This window comes from Xiphias gladius, chromosome 10 (genome assembly GCF_016859285.1).
Source record: "Xiphias gladius isolate SHS-SW01 ecotype Sanya breed wild chromosome 10, ASM1685928v1, whole genome shotgun sequence".
NCBI classification, from domain to species: Eukaryota; Metazoa; Chordata; class Actinopteri; order Istiophoriformes; family Xiphiidae; genus Xiphias; species Xiphias gladius.
This window is the reverse complement of record NC_053409.1, coordinates 20,972,090-21,000,017: the sequence shown is the minus strand read 5'-3', so window position 1 is coordinate 21,000,017 and position 27,928 is coordinate 20,972,090. Positions and strand designations below refer to the sequence as shown.

The window sequence follows — 27,928 nt, the reverse complement described above, 5'->3', positions numbered from 1 at the left end:
CCTCTTCCTCTCATTATAGGTGTTAATCAGTGCAAAAGAACTTCTGACAAACTTAAGCCTGTAGACAGTTTAATTTTTACAGCACAGTGTAAAAATAAGTAATAAACTGAATTTTTTTTCACAACAACATTTTATTAGTTTTTCCCACCATTCACACAGTATGCGAATGATCGTGATATGTTTGGCCAACTGAGTGACATATAAATCCAAGATAAGAAGAAGTGGTTTGTGTCTCTAAATGACTTATTTTTTAATTCACAAGTACATTTAAATGATTTATACTGTTGTATTTTTACTGTTTTGAGTTAAATTTGATCTGAAAGTTACATTTCACAACAAAAGTATTGTATTTTTTTTTTTAAGTACAGTTTACTTTTTACTTTTGTCACTAGAGTCCTGACCTCATACTTATAACTTTTAAGTAGCGTTGTAACAAATGACTCCCGCTGTTACTTAGCTCGTTGTCCTTCAAAACGTCTCTATTTCTACTTTAGTACGAATTATCATCACAACTCCAGTGGCAAAATCCCGATTGCGGGTAGCTCTTGAACGCAGCACTTGTGCAGTTCAGGGACCGCGTCAGCCGTGACACGCTCGCGCTGAGCAGCGACTGACAGTCCGTCGGACCAGTGCCGAGGTTTGTTGATACCCCGAGCCGGCGGCTGAACTTTGCCTCATTGGCCCGTGTTTGTTAAACACCCCCCGGGCCCCTCCCCGGTGTCGCCTCGGGGGAAAATGTGCATGTCCTTCAGCGTGTCAACCGCCTCGCCGCCTCCGCCGCCGCCGCCGGAGTTGAGGCGTTTATAGGAAACTGGGTCAAGTCAAATCAAGGTGAACGGCGGCTTGTGCTGCAGTCGGACAATGCGGAGTGCATGCTCCCGGAGCTGAGAGGACTTCTGTGGGTGAGTGGAAGTTAAATTTCCCTCTTTGTCGCTTTCTTTCGTTTCACCTCGAGTCAAATTAGTCCCAAAGTAATTGAACTCTTTTTTTTTTTTTTTTTATTCTCAGATTTATTTTTAACACTTTTCAGTGTGCATGTGTTCGCCTTTCTGCTCCCTTATCGCACAGCCAGCCAAGTTAATATTACACTTTTGCTTGTGTTTGATTACTTTGTTTTGCCCAACCTTGTTACGGATGTGGAGTCGTGCTTTATCCCACAAGCATAAACTGATGGTCAGACACACTGACCACCTCCCCGGCGTCACTCATCCCATTCATCTCATACCTCAGAACTTAAAAACAACCTGTTGTGCAGACACTCCTGCCGTTTTTTTCTTCCTGGCTCTGCAGGTCTGAATAGGACAACACTATGACAGGTGACACGGTGGTCTGGAGGGGCATGACCTGGATGAGGCAGGCGGCCAGCCGAGCCACACCGGGCGGCCTGCCCGGCACCGGGAGCCAGAGGCTGGTAAACTTCCGTCACGCCGCCGGATCAGCGAGGGTGAGCGGTCGGCCTCGATCTGTCCTTCGCGGTGCTAGAGAGAGCGGGATAGGGTTTCACGAACATGCAGGCTTCTCTGTCTGTTTCTGCCACTGTCAGCTCATCAGCACGACACAACATTAGCGAGCAGCTTTGTGAGGCGGACGATGCTGGGATAGAGTTCACAGGGGAGTGGAGCTCAGTTGTAAGGCAGTGGAGGATTCAGATTGTTTTGGTGTCTTTGGACATCTGGTAGAGGTGTTTTACTGCTAAAAAAGAATAAATTTGTAGTTTTTTTTTTTCTATCACAGATTTTTCTTTTTTTCTTTTTTGGGAAGTAAAGTTTCCAAAACAACATCAAGACCAGTGGTTCTCAACTTTTGTGGCTTGTGACCCCCTGGTCACTCCTTATACTGGTCTTCGAAGTAGTGATTTTTTCCCTTGAAACGTATCCGATTTGTTTCAGAAAAGAGGCCTGAAGAGGTAAAATTGTAAAACATTTCACCAAAAAGCAACGATTCAAGTTTGTGTGGCAAAATGACGTTTCTTCTTCATTTCTTTTCCCATTAACCTTCTTGTTAACCCCTCAGATTGGTCTTGGGACCACTGATTTTAAAATGATCGTAGTCCGCTACAATGCCACTAAAATAACATCAAGGGTCAGTTAAGCAGCATCTTTAGGCAATTTTTACGACAGTTGCTAATGAAGCAGTCGACTAAAATCTACTCTCACCTTCTTCATATCAGAGGCTGACGATCCTGACAGTCTCTGGGATTAGTTGTTTATTAAAGACGTTTATTAAAACAAACCTAATTCTGGGTCCCTAATTCTGATTAGTGTCGCCCTGGCCGTACGAACCTGTCAGAGGGTGCTGGCATAACTTTTGTTATTTGGTCCCTGTTGGCCCCCACTATAATATGGCAGCTTCATTATGGTGCCCCCCACCCAGAAACCATCCGGTACTGAAAACTCCTGCTGAAAAATACGAGTATATTAGTCAATTTGTCGATTCATCAGCAAGAACGTTGATTTAAAAAGTGACTGTTTAAGTCAGTTATGTTTAAAGCAACAGTTTGACACTTTGAGAAATATGCTGGTCCCCCTCCTTGCTGAGAGTGAGATGAGGAGATTGATACAACTCTCACATCTATGTCCTAAGTTTACAAACCGACACCGTTTTGACTCAATGTGTTAATTAGTTATCTTTGGAGGTGCTGTTTTCTATCTTTTTCCAGTCTTTTCACTAAGCTAAGCTAACCAGCTGCCGGCTGTACGTAGCTGCCTAACTGTATTTACTCTACAGACAAGAGAAGGATATTGATCTTTTCCTCTAACTCTCGGCAAGAAAGCAAATAAATGGACTTCATTCCCAAAATTTTGAACTATTCTTTTAAGCCAGAACTCCAAAAATTGTACTGGTTCATTCACGAATAAATTTATAATTTGGCTAGCAATTTCCCCCTTCTAGTCTCTAGTCTTTATGCTAAGCTAAGCTAACTGGCCGCCAGCTCTAGCTTTATATTTACCGTACAGACATGGGATCAATATCAATCTACTCATCTACGGTATGATTCAAAACCGACTACACCCATGGGCAGTATCACAAAAATGTGAAGTGATTCAAAACTGTGACATCTTACGCAGGGTTGTGTCTGACGCAACATGGCTCCATTGCCTGAGCAAGTAAGAAACCCGATTGTGAGACGTCATAAAGATGGGAGAGGGCACAAGAGGGGCAGTTGGCTGCGGAGACACAGCTGCAGCAGTGGTTATGAGGTACAGGCAGGGCCATACTACCAATAACAGAAGGCACTGTGGCTGTCGTCAAAAAATAAGACAGTGCAGAATTCACTTTTTACACAACCTTGCACTGAAAAACAGACGGGTAAGAGCTTCTGACTCAGCACAAGGATTATCTATGGAAACTGGTGTTTCAGTGCGAAGGACATTGCATGAAGTCAGCCTCTACAGGCGTTGCCCAAGGAGAAACCATTGCTCACAAAATGGCACAAAGCTGCAAGATTAAACTTTGCCAAAGAGCATGAAAAGAAGCCCGATGAATGTTGGCAGCACAGTCTTTGGTCAGATGAAACCAAAATAAATGTCTTTGGATCAGATGGGGTCCGGCAAGTTTGGCATGTACCTGGCCAGGACGACCACAGTCCAGCACCGGGCTGGTGGTGTGCTGACATAGGGCTGCATGAGTACAAAAGGTGTAGGGGAGATGATATTTATAGATGGCACTAAAAGTGCAATTTTGTCTACCCAAATACTGAATGAAAAGATGACTCCCGGTCTTAAAAAGCTCGACAGGAGAAGAATTTTCTCAAATGACAGTGATCCCAAACACACTGCAAAAATCACACCACAGATTTTAAAAGAAGAAAAAGTGGAAACTATGACCAAGTATGTCCCCTGACTTGAGTCCAATAATAAAACCATTGGAGTATTTTAAAGCGGTAGGTGGAGCAAAAAGAATCTGAAAGAATCAGAAAAAAAAAATGGCAGATCCTCTCTCCACAGATATGTGCATGACTGGTTATCATCCATGCCCGGGAGGATCGACTCTGTCATCAAAAATAAAAGCGGACATCCAAAATATTTCAAAAATTAGAAAAATGAAATCTCACTAATGAACGATGTACTGAGTTTTGTTGCAGTTGGTTCTTAAATACGAACCGGTCATTATAGTGATGATTAGTCCAACATTTCTGTTTTTCAAATAACTTGGCTTCATTCTTCTTGGGCTTTGGCTAAAAAGAAACTAGATTTTTATCAAATGTACAGGATTTGTAATTAATGAACATTTTAGTGTTACTGTTACTGTTTAGTGTTAGTGTTTAGTGTACTCAGTTTCCTTTTCGTACACCGGAGCCCTTGGCAAGAAAGCGAATAAGTGTATTTCCCCAAACCGCTCCTTTTTATAACCTGCTCATTTGAGTCATGTTTTTTTTTTTCGTCCAGGAGACATTCAACAAACAGCAGGAAGTCTGCATCCACAGAGCCCCAGCAACAACGCTTCACAAATATTCAACTATGGGAGCTGGTTTTAGCACCTGTTTCGTTGGAAGCTTAAGTGGTGGACAGGGGATCTGCAGTGGCAGATCAAGCTCTAAACACCTGAAATGCGACAGGGACTGGTCAAGTCAGCTGTTCTCTGGACAGGCAAGGTTATTTAATCAGGACAACTCCACGGTGGGGCGGCTGACATCGGAGGACATCGATAAAGCAAGAAACGCCAAGAAAACAGACATCAAGCAACATAAGCAAGTGGTATCCACTCTAACATCTCTTTCTTTGTTGATTTTTGACTGATCAGTATTCCTTGTTTCAGTGCTGTGATTATTGCTTCAGTGTTGTATTTGTCTTTTCTCCTTCGAGTTTAGTTCTTTTCTTTTATATTTCAGCTCAGTGAAAGGGCCAGAGAGAGGAAGGTGCCAGTCACACGGATAGGAAGGCTGGTGAATTTTGGAGGTACGTGTGTGTACTGGTTTCCTGCTCACGCTACACTTGCTGCTTTTGGTTGCAGCCAAAGAAGAGTGACAGAAGAGCTGCCGCCAACGTGCCCTTCAGCCAGGCATTTGGCTAGGCTAGTGTTCCATTACCAGGCAGCTGCCAGCTGCAGCCAAGATGTGATCTTGGTGAACGTGAAGCAGATCAGTGCTGAAAAGGTCTTTTATATGTGCATGCTTGGCAAAAAAAACGAAAGAATTAATCAAAACATCAACATGTATTTTTATGTGATTCACTGGTGGTGGTGGGGGGGGGGGGTCAAAGTGTTTGGATTTTTAATACAGTTTTTAACTTGTTTTTCCAAATGTTTAGAGCACATTTGTGCTTTTATGTATTTTTTTTCTTTTAAAGAAGTTTTTCTTGTAATCAAGCCAAGATTATGTTTGTATTCAGTGTTACTCACCGACATTCTTTGGGTTAGTTCTTGAATTCTGACGAATGTGTGGAAATGATTTCCTTCCGCATAAAACCTTTTGAAAAGCAGAATGGTTGTTTTTTTTGAACATTTTGAAACCTGCACGGTTTACATCCATGCCTACTTGCTAACAGTCCTCCTCCCTGCCTTTGCTGGCACATTGCTGCATTCCTTGGTGCTTTACCACCACTTGCTGATCTGTGGACCGGTGTGAAACCATTAGCAGGAATGTGGATGTGTTACTCCAGTGTACATGTGCATGCATTGGTTAATGGATTGACTGATTGAAAATTAATCTGCAACAATTTAAGTCCTTTTTTAAGCACAAATGCCAGAAAGTGTTTGGTTTCAGTGTTTGGTTACCTTAAATGTGATGATTTCTCTTGAGCTCCCTTGATTTTTTTAAATTTTTTAATTTTTATATATCTGTCCAAACGAAGATGGTGCCGAGATGGTTTGCATTGATGACTTTGGTCACCAGTTATCCAGGGCTGGGGTCAGGCAGTGGGAAGTGCTGACGTGCCCCTTCGCAGGACTGGGATTGCAGAGTATCATTAGCTGAGAAAATTTTTCAGGGACATGCCAGAGTCCCGCCTGAGAATCCAGCTGATATAAAACATGTTGTCAGCTTTTGGCTCTCTTCTCATCAAAGGGCAGGTCACTTCACATCAGTTGTTTTTTCCCATTCTTTCTTGGCCTGAGTTTGCCCCTGACCTCTTGAGGACTGTGAGTGTTGCTTTGAGAAATGAGACTCACCGCTGGTTGCTGATTGCTGTTATCACCTCCTTTTCTTGTTGCTGCTGTTATCAGATGCAGAGGAGGGCACTGGTAAGAGTACAACTGTGGGCTTTCATGCAGAACAATTACCAGGTTGAAAATGTTGACTTCACCTTTCAAACAGTGCCTGTCTACTCAGAGAAAGTTTGCAAATCATTTTTTATGTTCCTTTCTTCTTGCAGGTCTGGCTGTTGGACTTGGCATTGGGGCAATCGCTGAAGTGGCTAAGAAGAGTTTAAAACCCCAACAGCAAGGTGATAAAAAGAGGCCTTTTTGTTTTATTGGTTTAATGATTGGTAATGTTTATGTGTTAATTATAATATTATGACTGTCAAGTCTAAAGTGGTCATTCTCCATGCTGGGATACAGGTGGTGATGTCAAAAAGTGTAAAGTTACTCCTCTAAAGCAGCTCATTACATTTTAACTTGTGTTTAACAGAGACAGGGGAATTAGCTTCAAAATTCGAGATCACCAATAGCAAATTGTGTCACCTTTTATTATAAAGATTGCAATTAGCTCAGATAATCAGCGAGTCCAGCAGGATTAAGCAGTAAGATTTAAAATAGTTTTATACAGTAGAGAATGAATGTGTTGGGTAACGTTTGCAAATGTGTCGCAAGCACCGAGCGCCAGGAAGTGTCTGAAAGTCAGCGTAAAAGGCTTTGTCAGATTCTTAGTGTTGTTTACTTATTCTCTGATTAGATGGTGCATGATTTAATCAATAACTTTCCTCATTCTTGTATAACTGCTTTGACTCAGACAAAATTAAACACAGATTTAACTGAAAGTATTCTCTATTTTGGAAAAAAAGGGTTTGTAGAAAATCATTTTTATCATCATTGTTGTTTTAGTATTTGTACCGAAACTCTGGCACCGTGCTGGCACTAATTATCCCAAAATCAAAAGAAATGCAGTCCCAGTCAGAGCAATGAATACATGATTGTCTCATAGAAAGTACAGTTTACATATATTATGACCGTAGAAACACCTATAGTAAAAGAACGTCGGTCTCATAATAAAAAGAGAGAGAGTTTGTGCGTCTGCTAAATTAAAACCATTAATCAATGTGACACACAACCAACACAATATCCTGCAGGGTTTCATAGTGGAGGCACCACACCTCGCCTGGAAAAAAAAAAAAAAAAAAGGTGCTTCCGATAACGTCAGAAAAAATATTACATTTTTTATAAGATATATTATTAGACTTAATAAGCTTCAGGGGAAATGAGCAAAACATTACCATGTTGGGAAAGTTGAGAATGTTTATTAATTTCAACCAAACCTGACATTGAAAAGTTTTCCAGTAATAGTCTTATCTGTAGCTGAAATATAGGTGCACTTGTGCTTAATGATAAATATGTTTTGTTTTGTTTTTGTTTTTGTTTTTGTTTTTTTAGGTGATAAGAAATCCATACTGGATTCAAGTGCCTTCCTCTCTGAAGCCAACGCTGAAAGAATCGTCCGGACGCTCTGCAAAGTCCGAGGTGCTGCTCTAAAACTGGGACAGATGCTCAGTATTCAAGGTGAGGTAAATCCAAAATGTCCATCACATTAAGCACAGGGAATTTATCTTAAGTGACACAGTACAAACTAACGTCACACGATACAAGGACTTTAGGATCACACACAGTGCAGAGGCATGTTGTAGACAGTAAATCCACAAGTATCAGTACGCAAATAAAGGTCCTGCTTTCATCAGAGTCCAAACAGAGACAGTGAACTGGTGCTTCAGCTTCCAAACAACACTTCGTGTTTCTGATTCAGTCTCGTTGGCAAACAAACAAGATCCCTTTACCAACAGGGAAATGTCATCACCCAAAATAAACCTCAGGCCAGCTGAACACAATAAGTGCCATTCCAGCTGAGCTATTGTAGGCAGCTGAGCCTAAACTGACACTGCAGTCTGTTGACTTTAAACAGCACACTTACAGTACAGTGTTGTTATGCTATTAGATGTGCACAGCCCCAGTCTGTGCCTCTCATGTATTGTCATTGCAATCGAGTCACAGAGTTAAGCATTTGTTTTTCTTAAAGATACATCCCTAGAAATATTTTAAAAACACAGGTCATTCAACACTTACCAGGGTTTTGAAGGTGTTTCCAGAATTAAAAATTATCACCCACTGCTCAGCAAAAAAAAGTCTTTTAATCTATTTTCCCTGCTTTGAATCCATTTTCTAATCTAAAAAATGTGACGGCCGTAAGTGACAAACTGTATCTCCTTGATAAAACTGCACAATTCATCATCAAAGTAACAGCTTTATTATCAGGAAACTTTATCTCACGTACATTAATGTTCATTGTCAAAACATTGGAAACAGCAGATGACAATATTACCTCAAGGTCCATTTAGTAGCTAAAGAAAACTAATCAGCGGATTAATCAATGATGAAAGTAATTGTTAGTTGTAGCCGTACAGAAGGGTTATACTGTATCTTGTTCAAACTGTACGATAAGTCAACAGAATTACAATCTCTACTTTATTTATGTCAATGTTGAGTTTCAAAGCGAGCTTATCACACGATCATATCACATGATCTTTATCAGCAGAGAGAGTACAGCTGAAACATTTAGTCAATTAATTGATTAGCCAAAAATGATCTGCCAATTTTTTCATAATCAATTAATCGTTTGTCATTTTTCAACCAAAGAAACAACAATGATTTAGTTTGACTTTCTCAGGTGTAAAGATTTGCAGATTTTTTTTTTTCTTAATGTGATAGTAAACTGAATATGACAACGTTACCTTGGGATTTAAGTAATCTGCAGATAAATCGTTAAAGTTACTATAATCAATACTTTAATTTAACAGTATGTGACATGTATGTGAAAGATGTAAGTCATAGTGAAAAACCCACTGAGAATTATCACCCTATTCTGCTTTTCCCCTCAGCTTTATGGAGCTTTATAGCATGTTTTATCTCACTGTTTTGTTTTTTAAGGTCACCAGTTTTTAGCGAGTTGGTTACATCTCATCCCTTTCACCAGTGATGTTTCCAAACGTATCTGTTTTTAGAAAAAATAAAAAAATTGCCCAGCACCACACAGCAGACAGACAAAGTTAAGGACCAGCTGGTGAACATACTGGAGCATTTAGCAGCTAAAGAGCCAGATATTTACCTCAGGAGTTGGTAGAGACCAAAAACGGAGCTAAAAGGAGAGTGAATGTTGGTTTTATATTTGCCTGGTGGTCAGAAACACGACTCCAAATGAATGCCAATGTTGCCCTGTAAGTATTACATGTGTAAATAAGCAACTTTTTACTGACAACTTCATCATATGAATTTAAAAGGTGATAATATGTCAGCGTTGTAAGCTCCTGCTGCAAGGGCGCCCAAAAATTTGTTTATGACGCTTTAATGTAAATAATTGTTACTTCCAGCCATTGTATTCCAGATGTTCAGATTTCCAGTTTTGAGGTTTACTCTCGACATGGAAGATATTAACATGAAAGAGAAGTCCTTAAAATGCTCCGGGAAAAAAAATGGAAATTTAAACATCTACAAATCCAGTGACGACTGACCAAACTCAATCTGCTGACAGAGATCACGGGATATGATTTAAAAGCTCCAGACCAGCTTCCAAGTGGACTTTGGTGTGTGATTGTCTTGTCAGCTATATTAATGTTATATTCCATTATTGTATATTTTTCTACAAAGTAATATGTCTGTATTTTTCTGGCACACGTACAAAAAGAGCAAGGAGACATCACCTAATTTTTATTGAAAGATTGTGAGAGATTTATCCTTCAGAAAAACAGACTCAAATGTAATGAGGCACAAACTAGGGCAAAGATCTTCCACAGTGTCCTTTTACCAAAAGGTAATGCATGTGCAGTTAAACAGAACAGCTAATTTTATATAACAAGCTTCGAGTCGGCATGATTCACATGTACTTTTCTCTTCTTCCTCTCGCTCAGACGATGCTTTTATCAACCCTCAGCTGGCCAAGATTTTCGAGCGTGTTCGACAGAGTGCTGACTTCATGCCCACTAAACAGATGATGGTAAAGCATTGAGGGCTGTAATGAACAACTCATACTCAGTTAAACCGAGGTTCATGGATCAGACGGTTTCTTTTCCCTCCGCAGAAAGCCATCGGCAGTGACCTCGGCCCAAACTGGAGAGACCAACTGGTGTACTTTGAGGAGAAGCCGTTCGCGGCTGCATCTATCGGTCAGGTGCATTTAGCGAGGCTGAAGGACGGCAGAGAGGTAGCCATGAAGATTCAGGTGAGAGGGGCATTTGCGCAGAGATAAAACACACAGCAAACTGTGACAAAATACAGCGAACATCACTATCACACCATCAAATCTTTTCTTTCAGTACCCTGGAGTTGCCAGGAGTATCGACAGTGACGTGAATAATATCATGACTGCTCTGAGTTTAAGCAACGCGCTGCCTGAAGGTAACATTGTTGGAGGGTTTTTTATCTTTTTTATGATAACAGCTGCTATTGTCTGATCTTTGTAATCTCGTATACTATCAACATACTAACCTACACCAGCAGCTTAAATGTCATGATTTTCAGCTTTTTAACAGATTCCCTCTGTTACAGGTCTGTTTCCTGAGCACCTTATTGAGGTCATGAGCCGTGAACTGGCGCTGGAGTGTGATTACATAAGAGAGGCAAAATGTGCCAAAAAATTCCAGTGAGTAGTTCAGTTATTCATACTCGAGATACTTAGTTTGGGTTACATTTTACACGCCGTATAAAGTTTGGCAGACTATAAATATCAGGGGTTCCCGACCTTTTTTGCTTTTAGCCTCTTAATATGAAGAAGCATTTTCTTGTGACCCCTCATGTTTTATATTGTCATTTATAATGTCTCGACCCCGGGGTTGGGAACCAGTGCTGGATTTCTGGATTTTATTTTTTTGTCAGACAAACCCTCACAGCCCTATAATTACCCTTATGAATGGACTTTAAATTGAATGTTGTTTAACACTATAAACCAACACCAACTGTGGTGACTGTCGGTGTTTCAAATGTAATGTCCAGTTTTAGGTTTGTCTGAAGTAGTAAACCTAAAGATCCTTTGGTTTTTTTGTTTTTTGTATTTATTTTTGGTGCTAACTAAGCAGTTGCTGCTGTTGAGTTATTATACGACACTTCCCAGAATTCGCTTGTGAATAGAACAGTGTGTCCAGTACTGTGGCATGTTTTTTTTCTTTGTTTTTCTGTCGACGACGTTTTTGTTTTCGAGGGTACCGCCATTTCTGTTGCCTGCTCAGTCATGGCACAGATAAACCGACTGTGCTCTACCTGCTTAGCACCGAACTGCAGACAGACACAGTTAGCGACAAGCTGGTGAACATCTCGGAGCATTTAGCAGCTGAAGAGCCAGATATTTTCCTCAGGAGTTGGAGGAGACCAAAAACAGAACTAAAAGGGAGTGAATATTGGACAGAAACTAGACTCCAAACGAATGAACCTGCCTCTGGTGGATGTGTCAATAAGTAACTTTTTGCTAACACAGTCACTATTTCAGCCAATACCATAATATTTCGCTGCTCCCAAGTGGCCAAAAAAAATCATTTATTGCAGGTTTAAAACAAATCTGACAATTCCTAAGATCCTGAGAGCAGTCATTATGTTTGGTGATTCCACTTTGTTCCCGTTTATTATTTTATTTTGTGATTCAAGACCTGGTTCTCTATGAAACAAGACTGGAAAAATGCCCCATACCCATAAGAACATGTACTTAAAAAATGGCCTTACATTGCTTACTACCCCTGTGTACCAAGATTGTACCTCAAGTCCTTTGCTGTTGACATTTTTGGGGTTGGGTTCATGTGTCCTTTAACTTTATTCTTGCTGTTTTTTGTTGCAGAGAGCTGTTGAAGGATCACCCGTTCTTCTATGTGCCTGACGTGATTGACGAACTGAGCAGCCAGCATGTCCTCACCACGACGCTGGTGCCTGGTTTCCCTCTGGACCAGGCCACTGACCTCTCTCAGGAACTCAGGAATGAGGTACGCCCGCAGAGCTTCAGACCGCCGTGAACTCTACACCGCTTACAGTACAGTTTACACCTGCACACTACCAAGACGCCACATGCTTTGGTAATGTTCAAGTTGATGTGCCAAACACAGAGACACGCCAACCTTAAACCCCGGGAGACTTGTTGGCACATCACGGTAGCTCACTTCTGCTCATCACGCTTCTCTTGTCAATGCTTTAGTGTCATTTCGCACAGTTCATCACTTCATAATAACGCAGTGCCTTCAACATAGAGCTCTACTTTTTAAAAAGTGCTATAAGAATTTCATCTCAGAGTTTAACTTCAGCTCTTTCCTTTCTCTTCAACTCCCCTTCTAATAGATTTGTGAACAAATCCTGATTTTATGCCTGAGGGAGGTTTTTGAGTTCAGATACATGCAGACCGATCCAAACTGGTCCAACTTCTTCTTTGATCCACAAGCTCACAAGGTCAGTTTGCCTCAGTTATTTGATACACACACTGTATACACATTTTATATTTTCCTTTTCCACCGAAGTCTGCTTTTGTGTTTCATGTCTCCAGGTCGCATTGTTGGATTTTGGAGCTACACGAGGATTTGATAAGAGCTTCACTGACACCTACATTGAGGTGAGAAACTATAAAAATTTAAAACATAAAAGTTTCATAGAAACATTTACTGTATTTTTAAAGTTTATTAATACTTAAATTTAAATTATTAAATTCTTAAAAAACCTTTCTTGTAAGAAGACCATCACATTTTATTGTTATATCAACTCATCAGCGTATCCTGTTAAAATAGGAAGCGTTTCTCGGACTTGACTCATTAAAACAAGAAAATTCTCACGTTATAACCTGATATAATTAAAGTCAGTGCCAAAAAAGAACGGCATTGTATCCTACGTTGGCTAGAAAAAGTGACCATGACCAGTTAATATGGTTTCATTAAGTTTTATTTCATGTTTGGGAGACAGCACGGTTAAAGTATCATCCAACCAACATATAATGTTGTTACTATAAGAAAGGTTTCTTTTAAAAATGGAATACTTTGGTATATAGTAATAACAAGCAAATATTTAGTAGTAACATGAAAAACATCTTAAAATGTACAACTGTAGCTGTTTTGCACGTTAATGAATTAAAATGGCCCAAAACCTCAGTTAGAATCAGAATCTGTTTTTATTTAGAGACCGATAATTTGCTGTACTCTCATGCAGGCAAAAATTTCATTAGATTACAAGTATTTTTATTTAACTCGGTGACTTGTGCATTTTTCTCTCATCAGATTATTAAGGCAGCTGCAAATCAAAACCGAGAAGGCGTCCTGCAGAGATCCAGAGACATGAAGTTCCTCACAGGATACGAGTCAAAGGTAATGAACACAAACATTACAGTACCTCTTTTAACTTTACACCAAAAACTGGGTGTGATCACAGTGAAATCTAGCTAAAGAATGACAGTTTGTATTGATTGATGCTGCTTTTAGTTATTTTATCGACTAACCTGAAGGTAAAATCAACAGGGCCCTCAGTCCGAAGCATTACTGTTTGAAAAACACAACAAAAACCTTCAGCACAATCCTCACCCCTCTAAACCTCAAATCGGGGACAGGCAGCCACGTGCCGTGAAAGGCCGAGAGTCCGCAGGTTTTATTTTTCCCAGGCAGACTGCAGCTCATTCTACTAATGAGCAAGCATTCAGACGGAAAGAAGAATTAAACGGAGAAAATGACCTGCTGTAATCTGATCAGTCTGACGGGGGGAAAACCTGCCGACTCTCCACACAGTGGGTGGCTATCACTGCCACAAATCAAAGCGTCTGTTTACAAATACATGCTGTGAATTATTTAGTGATGATTAGACCAAAAATTAACCGAGTGTCTTATCACTTTAATTTACACCCATTCAAGTGGGATTAAGTCTTCGTTGACCTTTATCGACCTCTACTGGTGACCAGGGGGAATTGCAGCAACACTCTCAGAACAATATTACATCATTCCTCTTGTGCTGTGAGCCCCCTCTCAGGTTGCCGTCACCCAGAACAGACATGTTTACTGGAAAAGGTGAATTTAATCAGTCATCACAGTGAATACCGTCTCAGTAATGCTGCTCTGTCATATGCGTTTTTGGTTGTGAATGAGGATCTCTGGTGAAGCTTTATTATTCAGGTCTGTAAATTCCTTATAATCTCATTTGACCTTTCCAGGACGGAACTACTGTATGTAGTTCTAATTAGAAATGGTAATTGGTACTAATTAGAAATTAAACGGAGACAGTGTTCAGTTGGTGCCCTTCCAATTAAAATGGTAGCATAACATCGCGGGTCTGTTAGTCGGAGCACGGCAGGTCAGATGAAAATGCAAAAGTGTGTAATTTAAGAATTAATTCATATTTAGTTGGATTTAAATTAATTTTTTCGTTTCTGTCTTTCATTAAAATTCTTCTGGAATTCAACAACTGCTTTATAATACCTGTCTCTATAATAATTACTACCAGGTTACATCGTTCTTTCCAGGAAACTTTCTAGGGAAAAAGAGACCCTGTAATTTCTTGAGGCGCCAGTCACTCATATGAAGCGGCTGGAAATGCTTCTAAGTTGGGGAACTATTTGAAATATCATCTTTAGTTTTTGTTCGGAAATACTGTATGTGGTCATTTTCTACCCTGAAACAATCAAATTTGTTCTTGCTGCCTCTTTAAATGGAATCAATAAGACCTTTTGGGAACACTTATTCAGTTTCTGGCGGAGAGTTAGATGAGACGATTGACGCCACTGTAACATCTGTTAAATATGAAGCTACAGTCAGCAGCCAAAATCCAGCTCTTCTAAAGTTCATTGATTGTTTAATATGCATAAAAACCAAAGTGTAAAAATAAGTTGTGGTATTTTTTTGTGGGGGGGGGCTTTAGAACTTTAGGGATGGTAAAGGGCAATCTCCTCGTCTAAATCTCTGCCAGAAAGCAAATCTCTAAATGCAGAACTTTAGTTCAGAGCCTGTTTATTAACTCCTGATGGTCTTGTAATAAGGTGATGGAGAACGCCCACGTGGACGCAGTGATGATCCTCGGGGAGGCCTTCTCCTCCAAGGAGCCCTTTGACTTTGGAGCTCAGAGCACCACCGAGCGCATCCACAGCCTCATCCCCGTGATGCTGAGGGAGCGACTGACGCCGCCCCCCGAGGAAACCTACTCCCTGCACAGAAAGATGGGCGGCTCCTTCCTCATCTGCTCCAAACTCAAAGCTAAAATACCCTGCAAGAACATGTTCCAGGAAACCTACAACAACTACTGGAAAGATGGACGCCCCGAGTAAACACGCTAGCTGAAGACTGACTTTCCAGAAAGCGGGCTCCACCCGGGCGTTTCTAGTGTCAATGTGGTATGTTGAACAATTTAACTCTCACATTCTCACCTGTGAAGATATTTTCAGGTAGCCTGGGCCAGATAATGTCCAGAAGCTACCTGGTTTTGTGGGGTTTTTTTTTACTTGTTGTATACTCTACTGCGTCATCAAGTAAACTGATGTGAGCATGTGAAAAACCAAGAAAAGACAGACTATCAGATTAATGTCTACGTGTTAAGAACAATCTCATATATGTGTGCGTCATATTCCATTTCTCATTTCGACCAGGACTTCCATCCACATCAACGCCACATAAAATGTGTGAAGATGATTTGTACGTATTGCTTGAATGACTTTGTTGTGCGTACTGTACAACCTAGTAACTCTGTTCCCGTATGGTTTTGAGGAACTGTACTCCCTCTGACCGGGATTGTCAGTTGAAATAAATTGACACTGATGTTGCAAAAACAAACGAGGATCAGAGATACATACGTTTCTGAGAAAAGCAGATAAAACCTGGATCGGCCGAAAGGCTCCAAAAATACTTCAAGACGAATCAAATATGGGAGAAAATATTTACATTAAAGGTTAAAAAAAAAGAGAGAGAAAAACTTTTTTGAAAGATTAAAATGTGCCATTAATAATCAGAACACTGGAGAAACAAGCAATTAATGGATGACAGTGTTGCCTATACTATTATCAACCTGTTTAATAAGTCGTACTAGACGAGACATGTTCAGTACTTGTTACACAGTTCAGATTTGTACAAAAAAAGGAAAAAGAGGTCCTTTAAACAGTGTTGTATCAGGGCTACCAGGGATAAAAATCTGACATTCTGGTTGGTTTTTCAACTTTGGAAGCGTTGGCCATTTAAAAAAAAAAAAAAAAAAAAATTTTTACCAATTAATTTCATCGAAAGCTCAAAGCGCTAAGGTTTTGAATATATACAGGAGAGTAGCTCTACTCCAGAGAACAAAACATGGAAGCATATTCAACACTTGGAGTCAGGAAGCGGTGTATTAGTTACCAGCTGGCAACTGGTACGTACCTGCTCTCACAACAGTCTTACAATAAAAACATTTTCAATGATTCACGTGAACAGTGTCACAAACTCGTAAACTTTAAGAGCGTTTAGCTGCAGCATTAGCCGCTGAGAAAGGAGGTTCCCCAACCAGCGCTCGAGGAACCCCCTGCCTCAGTTCTTGCCGTCACCGGCCTGTCTCCACGGTCATCTTACAGTCCTGGTGCCTACCCCACCGGCACCGGGACGCTCCGCTTGGATTGTGATGCGTGAGAAACCAGACTCAGAGTGCAGGAGCTTGTGTTGCCTTCACGAGGACGACCTGCGGGTCAGCATCTTCCTCCGAGGACACAAACACAGACATTTTCTTTAGGTAATGTTTTACAATATTCTCTGACATATAACATCAGTACTACAACAACCCGTCTTGCCCCCTGTATTTACTCGACACAGACAGCACAAACAGGAGCACTTCTGGTGTCCCCCTACAACCGCTGGTGCTCCTGGTGTGGAAGAGACACCAGCGCCCTCATCCATTTGTGTGTCAAGATCTGACCATATTTTAAAATGTATGTATACTTAAATACAGGTCATTCCAATGGGTTCACGTACTTTTTCTTGCCACTTTAAGTAAAAGTACCGATACCACTCGGTAAAAATACTCCCATTACGAGTTAAAGTCCTGCATCCAGAATATCCCCTAAGTAAAAGTACATATGTATTATCAGGAAAACGAAGTATAGAAAGTAAAAGTAAAGTCGTATAGTTAATATATACTATATATTCTATCTCTAGATTATATTACTCATGTTTTAATGTTGAAGTAGAATTTTCTTCTTGTTGTTGGTTGAGGTGGAGCTCATTTTTAACTAATGATTGTTTATTATGATGGATTGATCTGCTGTTTATTTTCATGATTAATCTATTGATTAATTTATTGTTTTTTTTCTAAGATTGGTCACAAGTAGGGAGAAACGCCCTTTGCAATTACCCAGACCTAAAAATGACACCTTCAAATTGCTTGTTTTTGTCCGACCAACAGTCCAGATCTCAAAATTATTTAGTTTACTGTAATTTGAGACAAGGAAAAGCAGAAAAATCATCACGTTTGAGATGCTGAAACCATGAAATCTGCCAGAGATATTAAATGTATTGATTTAAATTCCTTTCGCAGACTGTTTCCAGTGGCTGGAGCAGAAAACATGAAGGCTTTCTCCCTCCGCTCCGTCAGTATATTAGAAGACATGTCTTGTGATGATCCTCTGCAGAGACATTAAACTTAAACATCATCTACACTCAGACTGTGTGGAGTACAGATAAGCAGTATTGATTTTGCCTTTACCCGCCCCCAGGTGGACAGAGGGTAAAGAGCGAGTCATGTTGGGGCTCCACATGTGCAAACTGTGAACCCCCACGACTCCTCTGACTGACAGCAGCAACTCTCTCGCAGCGTTGAAGTTAACGTCCTGACGAGTGCCTGCAGAAGACAGACAACACACCCACCGCCAATTCCATAGACTCTATACTTTAAAAAGTAGAACATTATCGTGTCAAGACGAGCATAGAAAAGTGCGTTTACCCTGCATCAATATCCTGAAAACATCCTTCGTGAGTTGAACTGTTGTCCAAAGAACAAGAACCGAGAACAGGAACGTACAAATTGGATCTGCCACTTTATATTCAGGCTGTGAGGAATGCAGAAATAATATTTAAAGCAAATGATAAACCAAAGAATAAAGCTAGAGCGTTTACTGGAGTCTGCGGCTGATACTGATACATGCTGATACTGTACTCCAACTAAATATAGCCGTGTACGTAAGTATTTGGACAGTGACACAATTTTCGTAATTGTATAATAGATAGGGACTATGTATAAAAACGGCTGCAATTCCTGAACGGTTGATGTGATATTTTTGTTAAGCCCCTGGAACTAAAGCAAAAGGTCTACACTTACACCACATCTGGATTCGTTCGTTTCAGATACACTGCGGCGGTTAAATTACGAAAATTGTGCCACTGTCCAAAAACTCCTGTACCCAACCGTATATTCATTTTGCTCCCGTTTCACTCGTACTGTTCAGCTGTCTGTGTCTCTGGCCACCAAATTTGTCAAAATAAGTTGGCTGTAACCGGTTTCATGGAATTAGAGGCCTTTAAAGTATATTCTCATCTCTGTATTGCCAATTTGTCTTCCTATAACTGAGTCTTTAAATGATACAGTTAGTGTTATTCTACATTCTTCGTCTTCTTTTGTCTCCCATTAAAAGGCCGAAACAAACCTTGTGTTAGTGTGTCTCTCAACACTTTCTCACTTCCCCACCCTGTCTGTGGCAGCCCTTTTGTTCTCAAGGACATAAATCCTTAAGAACAGCTGAAAAATATGTAGTTTCATTTTAGAAAAAAGGCTGAATAATTTCCTTAAATAGCTGGGGACTGTGGGTTTTTTTTTTTTTTTAGCAAATATTACTCAAGCAGGAATAGATAGTGAATTTGTTGGGAACTATTTTCAGCAGTGGATTAATACACATTTGGTTCTCTAGTCAGTATTTACAGCAGTAGTACATATATGTGGGATTGAGTTAAAACAAACACAATGTCCACGTTTATCTTAATGAGGGGACATCGGCGCCAAGGTGTGACTCACTGATGTGTTTTTAACAAGACAATAAAAGGGACATCAATGGAGCTCTATAGCACAGAACAATGAGCTTTATCAGGCTTTGGATAGACAGGGAAAACGTGTTAGTTGATCCAGTCATGGTTGGTTTGGGTCTTTACAGGAGTCTTCATGATACAGTGAGAAAAACATAGAAACACCAGACCTATGCTTTGAAGCCCTTCAGAGAAAGGAGTTTTCTTTTTAAACTTTACATTTACCAACATGATTAAATAAAAAGCAAAGGCAAAATATAAAAAACCTAACTGTAGGTGACGATCCTATACTTAAAAGCAGTACTAATAGTAGTATAAAAAAATTACTCTTGGACAAATACCGTATTCAAAGTTTTGAAGATTTTCATTCTCTTCTCTTTGTCGTCTTATTTTGTTGTCTTACTTTTAATGACGCATCAACGTGTATGCGAAACCGATAATGGATTTTTGAGGCCAATACAGATATTTGATATACCGTCCAACAGTAATACAAACATAAAATAAAAAAAAATAAAAAAATCTATTTGATTGGGTTTTTTTTTGGTTTTTGGTTTAAGAATTGTGACCTATACTGAGTGGGACATTTTACTGTGTAAAAATCAACTCATCGGTGCTCTTTAGCGGACAACCTATTGTAATGGTGGCACTGTTTCTAAATGACCAAAAAAACCTCCTCTGGCTGATATTTCTTGTTTCTTATCAGCCGATATATAAACCAATATACGATATACGGTACGTGCAGAAAGCTGAAATAGGCCAGTATATGGGCCTGGTCGATTAATCAATAAAAATGCTTTATATGAAAAAATTTTTGTCTTTATATGCAAAGTAAAAAAAACTGTGTGATTAAATAATCAGATAATAGCAAAAAAATTATAAACCATCTGTGCTGAATAAGAGCATTTATGAGAGGGTAAAATGAACAAAAACATGCCACCTAAGAGGCTCCAAATGAGTCTCAATCAAGTGTCGGTAACTCCATATCCTCAGGGATTCCCCAGTTTTAAGTTTGACTAGTGCAAAGTGAATCTCAAGACACGCTGGAGCAGGTGGTGAGTTGTTACCTGTCAGGGGTGGAGGACAACAGGAGCCAATGAAAGGTTACTGAACTCAGAGGTGCTGGTCACTAAACAGAAAACTAATAGAATTACGAGACAACTTTATGACGTTTCCAGTATCACTCAAGTTTATTTGATCGGACAAAGATTCATTTTACAGAAACAAACAGTTTCTCAGCAAGTAAAAGTTAACAGAACAGTAAAAGACCTGGGAATGTTGAGATAATGAAAAAAAACTTTTTTTTTCAAAAATCTTTGATTAAAAAATTACAAGAAACTTTTTTTCGAAAAAAACAAAACAAAACTTTATCACACTTGAATGTATTCAGGTGCTTTTGTGAATGAACTAACTATATTGTCTGACTGTCTTTGAAAGTCACCTTCTTGATGCCTAGGAAAAACAGATCAAATGTTAAAAATTATGAACAAATACCATTAGATTCAGATTTGTATAAATGCAACCCACTGTAACACACCCAGCAGAAATATAAAAAATAACGCAGACATGATGAAAGATTACATAATTTAAGGCTTTATTATAATAATAATAATAATAATAATAATAAAATATACGCTCAATTTGTCAAAAAACTTCCAATCAAAAATATTTCTGAATTTACATAAAAACACGATTCCTGAATTTAACATGTCGCAATTTCACTGTACCCTATAGGCAATCGTTCATTTTTACACACACCATCTGAGAAAACATTGTGTCTTGACACATCTGGATAATCTGGTTCATATCAAGTCAAACAGAGACAAGAAAAATGAAGCAAAAAACAAAACCAAAAAAAACAGTGTTGCAGTGTTGGCTTTAGTTTCAAGTGTAGGAAAAGTTACAACAATTTGTGAAACCCTAGAGGTCACAAAATGTGCAGGTACAGCAAACTAACAGTACCACTACTCACTCTCAAAGGAATAGTTCAACATTTGGAAAAGACGCCTATTCTTGGCAAGACTTCAATAAGAAGATCGATATCACTCTGAAGATATCCAATCAAATGTGATATGGGGCGACTAGCTAATGACCGATTCCTGGTTTCCGTGCCCCTGCATGTCCGCGTGACTTAAATACCGTTGTAAACCAGATGCTCGTTTCATGCACCGCATGTACGTGCCGTTCATTTCCCATCCGTGGTCCCGTTCTTGCTAAGCGGTTGCACACACCGTTTTAGCTTTTCTTTGACTTCTGCATGTTGTTCGGCCAAATACAACAGACAAAAGGAGCGGTTCTTTTTGCTCCCAGGAAGTCGCCATCGTGTTTTCTAGTGCGTATGTGGGAAAAGCATCAGCGTTCGCGTGGCCCCGACTGTAGGATGAACCGAAGCGCTTCCGCAGTCCAGGTCCGTCCGAGGGGCAAGGTGAAACCGTGAACTGGCCTTACCTGCTGATCATACAAAAGCACACCTGACTCTTAGCTCACGTGCAGCCATCAGAGCAGTGTCCTAGGCGGTGTTCGTTTGGATTTTAGCCGGTAGAAACTACATTTCCAAAGAATGTGGTTGAGGTTTGATTTATTAATTTTAACCCATGTCGTCGTCCTCCTGATCTAACGACACAAGTGGGGGAAGTGTGTGCGGAGGCTAACAGTCCTCCAGCTCCATATCACGCCATAATCACTAAGCTACACCCATTCTTAGTCATCCCATCAAATTTGTAGGATTGGATTGAAAACCCTCTCGTAACTTAACCCCGTCCCCGTTGTCTGTTTCCCTCGGAAATAGGTCACATTACTGCAGCTCTCTCGCTCTACCTTGCGTTTCACTGTGACCTTTAATAAAATAGAAAGCATGAAAAGATACGGACGCCTAACATCAGCCAAAGTCCTTTGTTCCAGGCGATTAAACCCAACTTTGATCAACGCAGTGCTGTGTTGTCAATTCACAGTATTTTTACAGCTCACATCAGCCAACTCTGCAGTCATACAACTGTCTCCGGTCGTCAAATGACGTGAAGACTCGAAAGGCATTGGCTTGGGATTTCGCTCCCATCTCTACCATCAGTCCCACATGATGGGAGCAACTCATGATGAACAGACATTGGAGTGGTATCGATAGTCTCAGTTAACTCTGAGAAGAAAGTCACACAAAACGTAGAATTATTCCTTAAATGAATGTCAGCATTACATTATTTGTTCTGTTATTAGGGTGTCAGGCAAATATGCAACAGCAAACATTTACCATCCTAGACTGTAATCAAAATACCCAATCCGGTTTAGTCACAACATAATGTACATTTGTTTGACTTTGATGGAAATTTACACATTCATTAGGACTTTTTTTCTAGTTTCTACAATATGTATCTATGTGTAGTATAACCGAACACCTCGCAAGTTTCCAAGTGGTTGCCCTCTGACAATGTGAAAAACGTGAATTGGCTTGCCCATGAACCATGTTGAACCAAAATGTTCACAGAGCATTGTGGCAGCTTCAGGATTTTAAATACGAACTTAAAGTGCACATGAAAAACAATTATTCCAGAGCTTTGATCTACATGGCTTCGTCATTTGTTACTGCAGCACAGGTACAGCCCAATATCCAAAAATAAACCGTTAAAAAATATAAATATCAGACTGGATCAAGCACAAACCTGTTGCCATTAAAAAAAAAAAAAAAAAGAAACAAAACTATAGCACAATCAAATCGCTGCCCGATTCATGTAAACAAATAAGCCTCTGAGATGAATGCGTTTTCTGCGAGTCGGCCACAGTGTCTGAAGAAAAGCGAACACATGCAAACCCACGAACACAGACACCGTATTTATATTCGTCATCAGACTCTTTGAAAATGATCAGTACAGCCGTGACCTGCTTTTATGGCGTTGCTGACTCTGCCGGCTGGGTGGCTCCGGGCCCCGCGGTGCCGTCAGTCGCATAAGGCTGAGACACAATCGGCGCGTTCTCACCTGCAAGCGTGAAAAAACAGTGGGTTTTAATGACGGCCAAGGTAATGTTTTATTTTCTAAACGAATTAATTATTTATTGTTTAAGTACCACTTATCTTACCTTATCAGTATTTATAACTGCATTTATCTATCACAGTATCGTGTTTATACTGAATACGCACCGTTACGTTTATGCCCACACACTGTATCCAATGACGAAGCTCTATTCAACCAAATCCTACACCTGATGATATATATGTATTTACACCTCCTAATTAGGAAAATACGAGAAGACTGTGAAACAAGAAAATGGCCGTCCCAGCTTCCTGAAGCGACATCTTCTCCGACCAACAGAACAAAACCTGACTATCACAGAGGACTAAGGACACCCAAAAATTTTTTATCAAAATAGGCGCCTATCAATTTTGTTGGTTGCATTAACTGATAATGAAAATAAATCATTAGTTGCAGAGAGACCAGATGAAACAATGAAACCTAAAAAAAAAAAAAAATCTATTTATCGAAAGTTACATTTTGAAATAAAGAAAACTATTTTTTGTTTCTGCTCAGTCGGTAACTGCAGCATTGAGTACTTTTACTTTTGGTACTATATATTACATCTTGTTCCCAATACTTCTGTACTTGTACACAAGTAAATTTATGAGTGCAGAAATTTATTTAATCTTATCTTAAATGTTCTCCTGTCATTGTGCCCCGTTTTATTATAGCTTAATATTTTGTTTGCCACCTTGCCTGCATTCTATGTAAGAAACTGAGTAAACAATCTCGATGCTTTCCACCCAATGGCATCAGCTGTGGGACTTATGGTGGTGAATAAACCCCGAATATGAGATTGTATAATGCCGTTAAGAAGCATGCCATACAAGGATAAGTAAATAGAAACAGGCTGTGTCAAGCAGCTTTATAGCGTTATACAGCATTAGGGACCAGGAGAATGAAGCAAACGCCAAAACGAAACAGCAGCTTAATATGGTGAAAACACAGCACAAAAAGCCTTGAAGCAATAATAACTGCAACTCTGATAACACAGGTTTTTTGTTTTTGTTTTCGTGAGTAGCTTCCACAAAGAGCAGCAAGACACTCGAGATCAGTGGTTCTCAAACGTTTGATTTCTTAACCTTTAACAGTAATAGTTAGTCATATGGTTTAGAACAGTAGAAAAGGCTGTTTTCTCTGATTGTTTTAACTGACAGAGCCCTTACGGCTTACAACTACCTCCCCAAATTAAGATAATCTGAAAAATAGTGACGATAAGACTTGTCTATGGTAGAAATGTTCCTTTTCTTTTATCATCAGATAAACGTGGCTCCTCTGAAATTATCTCCCAAAATTCATGCGGGATCCCACATTACCTCCCAGATTGAGAACCACTGCTCTGGATCTTTATCGGCAGCATTTTAGTGAACTCTTTTTCCACTGCGCTCAACACTGATAATGTTATCAACAGCGATACGTGAAAGCAGGCAAAGTTATTATGGGACATTGATCGTAAAAAAAAAACCACCTCCTGCGGTACTTGTATGAAGGCATTATTGCATGGAAAACCATTTTTATGTAAAATGTTCATATTTGACTCGGCAACAACACAGTCCACGCCCAGCAGTGTTAGTAGCTGCTATAAACATCAACTCACCCACCGTGAGTTCTTCCAGATAAGTCAAGCAACACAGAGCCGCAGTTAGCAGAGGACAGGTGGACATTACCTGAGGAGAACTTTACCTGATATGCCATCGGCAGCACTAGGACTCGGCTGAACAATGATTACATGATCTCCTGTTGTGAAACAGAATTTAAACACTGAGCAAAACACGCGCTGCTTTCTAACAGAAGAAAACTGAGTGACCATCATGGCTAGAAAAATCACATAGCAGGAGACCGTCTCCAGAGGTAGAGTGTCAACTGAAACAGAGACCCAGAGCGATACAACCGTACACTAAATACGAAGCTACCACCAGCAGCAGGTAAAGACTGGAAACGGGAGGAAACCGTCAGTCTGGCTCTGTCAAAAGGTAGGAAAAAAAAAATCTGCCCTCCAGCTCCACTAGAGCTCTTTATACGAAGTGTAAAAATGACACTTGGCTGTTTTACTATGTAGCCAACTATTTCCTGGCTTGGGGCAGATACCAGAGCTACGCTAGTTGTTTCCCTTTTTCCAGTTCTTTTATGCTGAGCTGAACTCACCAGCTTCTGATGTAACAGGCATCAACTAGTCAACAAAGTAACGTGATTCTCCAGACGCCGCATTGTATTTTCTGTGCGCGAACAGCCAGGAGGCAGCCTTCGTCTACCGTACGAGTTAAAGTGAACCCGAAATTCCCTGACCTGCATCCTGCTCTCTGATCTCTGCCTCCAGGTCCTCGGGGTCCATGTAGGCGAAATTCTCCCCGTCTTCGGGCGATCTGCACTTCCCGCAGCAGAAACAGCAGCAGCAGAAACAGCAGCAGCAGGTGAAAAAACTGCAGCACACCACGAGTGCCTAAACACAGAGGAAAGCAAATGAACGTCAAGATATATGCACTTGTTGAAACCCCAACTCTCACCTTGCCTTCACCTTACAAAATAAAAGACAATATAAGATTCAAAAACATGAAAGAACTTTTTAAAGAATGGATGACATTATTTAGGAGGCAAAATCCAAACTCCTGTTTATATTAAACGTACTCCTACTACTACTACAATGTTAAAAATCATTTGCAGACATCTGCTCAGTTTGCACTTGTTTCACATGTCTGAAACCAAATCCCATGCCTCTCACCTTGAACCAACATTTGGTCATGAGGAAGTGGTATTTAACGCTCTCGTCGCCGAACTGCTCCGCCACATAGAGCCCCATGGATCCATACTCGTCATAGATCTTCCGTTTGTTCTCGTCGCTGAGAATGGAGTTGGCGTTGTTGATCTCCTTGAATTTCTCAGCAGCTTCTGGGTTGTCTGGGTTCTTATCGGGATGATACTTCAGCGCCAATTTCCTGGAAACAAATTAATGACAGTTGAAATGTGCAATTCTGTTTGACACTGTGCCAGGGGCGGAAGTACTGGTGTCATCACGAACTAAAGATACTATCCATCAATCTGCACAAGAGCTGTACACTGTGAATTCAGATCCCTTTTTTCAGTGCAAAATTTACAATAAATGTATAGGGGACATAATCCAAAGGGCTACGATCAGAGATGAGATTATTTCCCAGATTTTTTTTTTTTTTAGCTCACCATAGGGTTATCTCAAGTCAAATCATGACCCAATGTTTTGGTCTAGCACTCGGTATGCCCTTAATACTGCGAAGTAGAAAAATCAAGACACTCAACTGAAACAGTGTAAATTATTTGACATTGATACAGATTAAATCTCTGCCAAGAAAATGTGTGTCATTAATCTTAGTCCTCTAGGAGCAAAATTCCATAAATATTCCTGTAAGTGTGCAGAACACAAGCCTGACTTCTGACTTTGTGTCTTGCTGAAACTCTTTCACCCACACAAAAAAATAAAAAATAATAAAAAAAAAAAAAAATAGAGCATGAACTCTTAAAGCTGTGAAAACTGCAGCCTTATGGAATCACCGTGCACCACTTTCGGTTAGAAAAGGGATCAACTCTGAAGTTTTATGTTGCTTGGCAAACATTTTTAAAGTTCACTGAAAGTAAGAACTTAATTTTCATCTTTATTTATTTACTTATTTAACTCCCTTTTTTCCTTATTCGTCTTTCTTCTTATTTTTATTTGCGATTATGCATATTTTTATTTATAACCGTCTGTCTCGTTGTCTGGCTGGGGTGTTAACCAACTTAAAAAAATAAATTAAAAATAAAATAAAAAAACAGAGGGGGGGGCAGTCATTTCTCATGCTGCCCATCTCCCCCATTCTACCACATCCCAGTGGTGTTGTACTGGGTTCAGCTCTGGTGACTGGGGAGGCCGCTGAAGTCCACTGAAGTCACTCTCGTGTTCGTGGAACCAGCTCCAGGCGACTCTGGTGCGGTGTCATGCCCGGAGGCAGCCGTTGGAGGGATGGGGAAGTTGTGGCCGTGAAGGGATGCAAAGGTTCAGCAACAGCACCCGCTTAATGGAGTGTAAACGCAATGTGCGGCTGTTTTACCAAAAAAAAAAGAGGCATGGAACAGTATAATTCATCTTTACAAACCCACCTGTAGGCCCTTTTTATTTCCTCTGGAGAGGCGCCCTTCTCCAGGCCCAGGACTTTGTACAGACCGTCTCCTGCTGTTGACATTTTCCGCTGACGTCTCTCCGGGTCCTCCATGTTTCGGGGTTCAGCGGCTGTCACATTAAAAAAAATAAATAATAAAAGTTAAAATAAATAAATAACAAAAAACGTTTACTCATACAAAACGAAGAGACTCGTAAAGGTTAGCACCATGTATGACTCATAAGTTCGTTGAGGAAATAAATAAACCACAGAAATAGTTACAACATGCTGGAAGTCCCGACAGCCCATATTGCCGATTGTGTAACTTAAGTTTAAGCCGGTTAAGATTAAAAAAGTACACATGAGGACTTTGGCCCTGACTCGAATATTTAACAGGTTTTTACTTCTGTTCGCGTAAAAACCCCGCGGGGTCAACTCTCGGCAAGCTGCTAACTGAACTTAGCTCACTTTAGCCGGGTTGCACTCGGCGGCGGTTACACGTTAAAGTCGCACGTACTGGATCAATAAATGTGTATATCGGCGTTTTTCGGTCGACTCATAGAGTCCGAAAGCTGGCCTGCGATGGTCTCGGCGTCTGGGCCATGAAGTGAAGAGCTGGTCCGCGGTTTCGTGTGTTTACACTCGTCGCCTCATGACCGGAGGAAAAGTTCAGACTATCCGCGTCTGAGAAGCAGGAAGTTTGAGAAGTTTATAA

At 40.2% G+C, this 27,928-nt stretch overlaps 2 protein-coding genes across 7 annotated transcripts; one reads left to right on the top strand and one right to left on the bottom strand.

Moving 5' to 3' along the window:
* Positions 1-693: 693 nt before the first annotated feature.
* On the top strand, positions 694-25,510 carry coq8ab (coenzyme Q8A, genome duplicate b). Of its 4 annotated transcripts, none has more exons than XR_005708205.1 (16): positions 694-902; positions 1,291-1,444; positions 4,389-4,697; positions 4,832-4,898; positions 6,312-6,383; positions 7,528-7,653; positions 10,050-10,135; positions 10,220-10,360; positions 10,455-10,536; positions 10,687-10,780; positions 11,963-12,104; positions 12,454-12,561; positions 12,656-12,721; positions 13,377-13,463; positions 15,119-15,469; positions 25,425-25,510. XR_005708205.1 is itself a non-coding variant. In XM_040136549.1 (15 exons), exons 2-15 carry the CDS (start codon positions 1,310-1,312, stop codon positions 15,401-15,403), a joined length of 1,800 nt encoding a protein of 599 aa, XP_039992483.1. In that variant the 5' UTR covers positions 695-902; positions 1,291-1,309; the 3' UTR covers positions 15,404-18,799. The 4 variants fall into 4 exon arrangements, 2 of the variants coding, with proteins under 2 accessions (XP_039992483.1, XP_039992484.1); XR_005708204.1 differs by lacking the exon at positions 25,425-25,510 and adding an exon at positions 17,629-18,768 and having other exon boundaries at positions 695-902; XM_040136549.1 differs by lacking the exon at positions 25,425-25,510 and having other exon boundaries at positions 695-902; positions 15,119-18,799.
* Positions 22,548-27,928, bottom strand: dnajc5gb (DnaJ (Hsp40) homolog, subfamily C, member 5 gamma b). Of its 3 annotated transcripts, none has more exons than XM_040136556.1 (6): positions 27,682-27,928; positions 27,215-27,344; positions 25,827-26,040; positions 25,394-25,547; positions 24,791-24,844; positions 22,548-23,071 (listed from the first exon to the last, which is right to left on the bottom strand). In XM_040136556.1, the coding sequence occupies exons 2-6, from the start codon at positions 27,325-27,327 to the stop codon at positions 22,980-22,982; spliced, it is 627 nt and encodes a 208-aa protein (XP_039992490.1). In that variant the 5' UTR covers positions 27,328-27,344; positions 27,682-27,928; the 3' UTR covers positions 22,548-22,979. The 3 variants fall into 3 exon arrangements, with proteins under 3 accessions (XP_039992490.1, XP_039992489.1, XP_039992491.1); XM_040136555.1 differs by having other exon boundaries at positions 27,731-27,927; XM_040136557.1 differs by lacking the exon at positions 24,791-24,844 and having other exon boundaries at positions 27,731-27,926.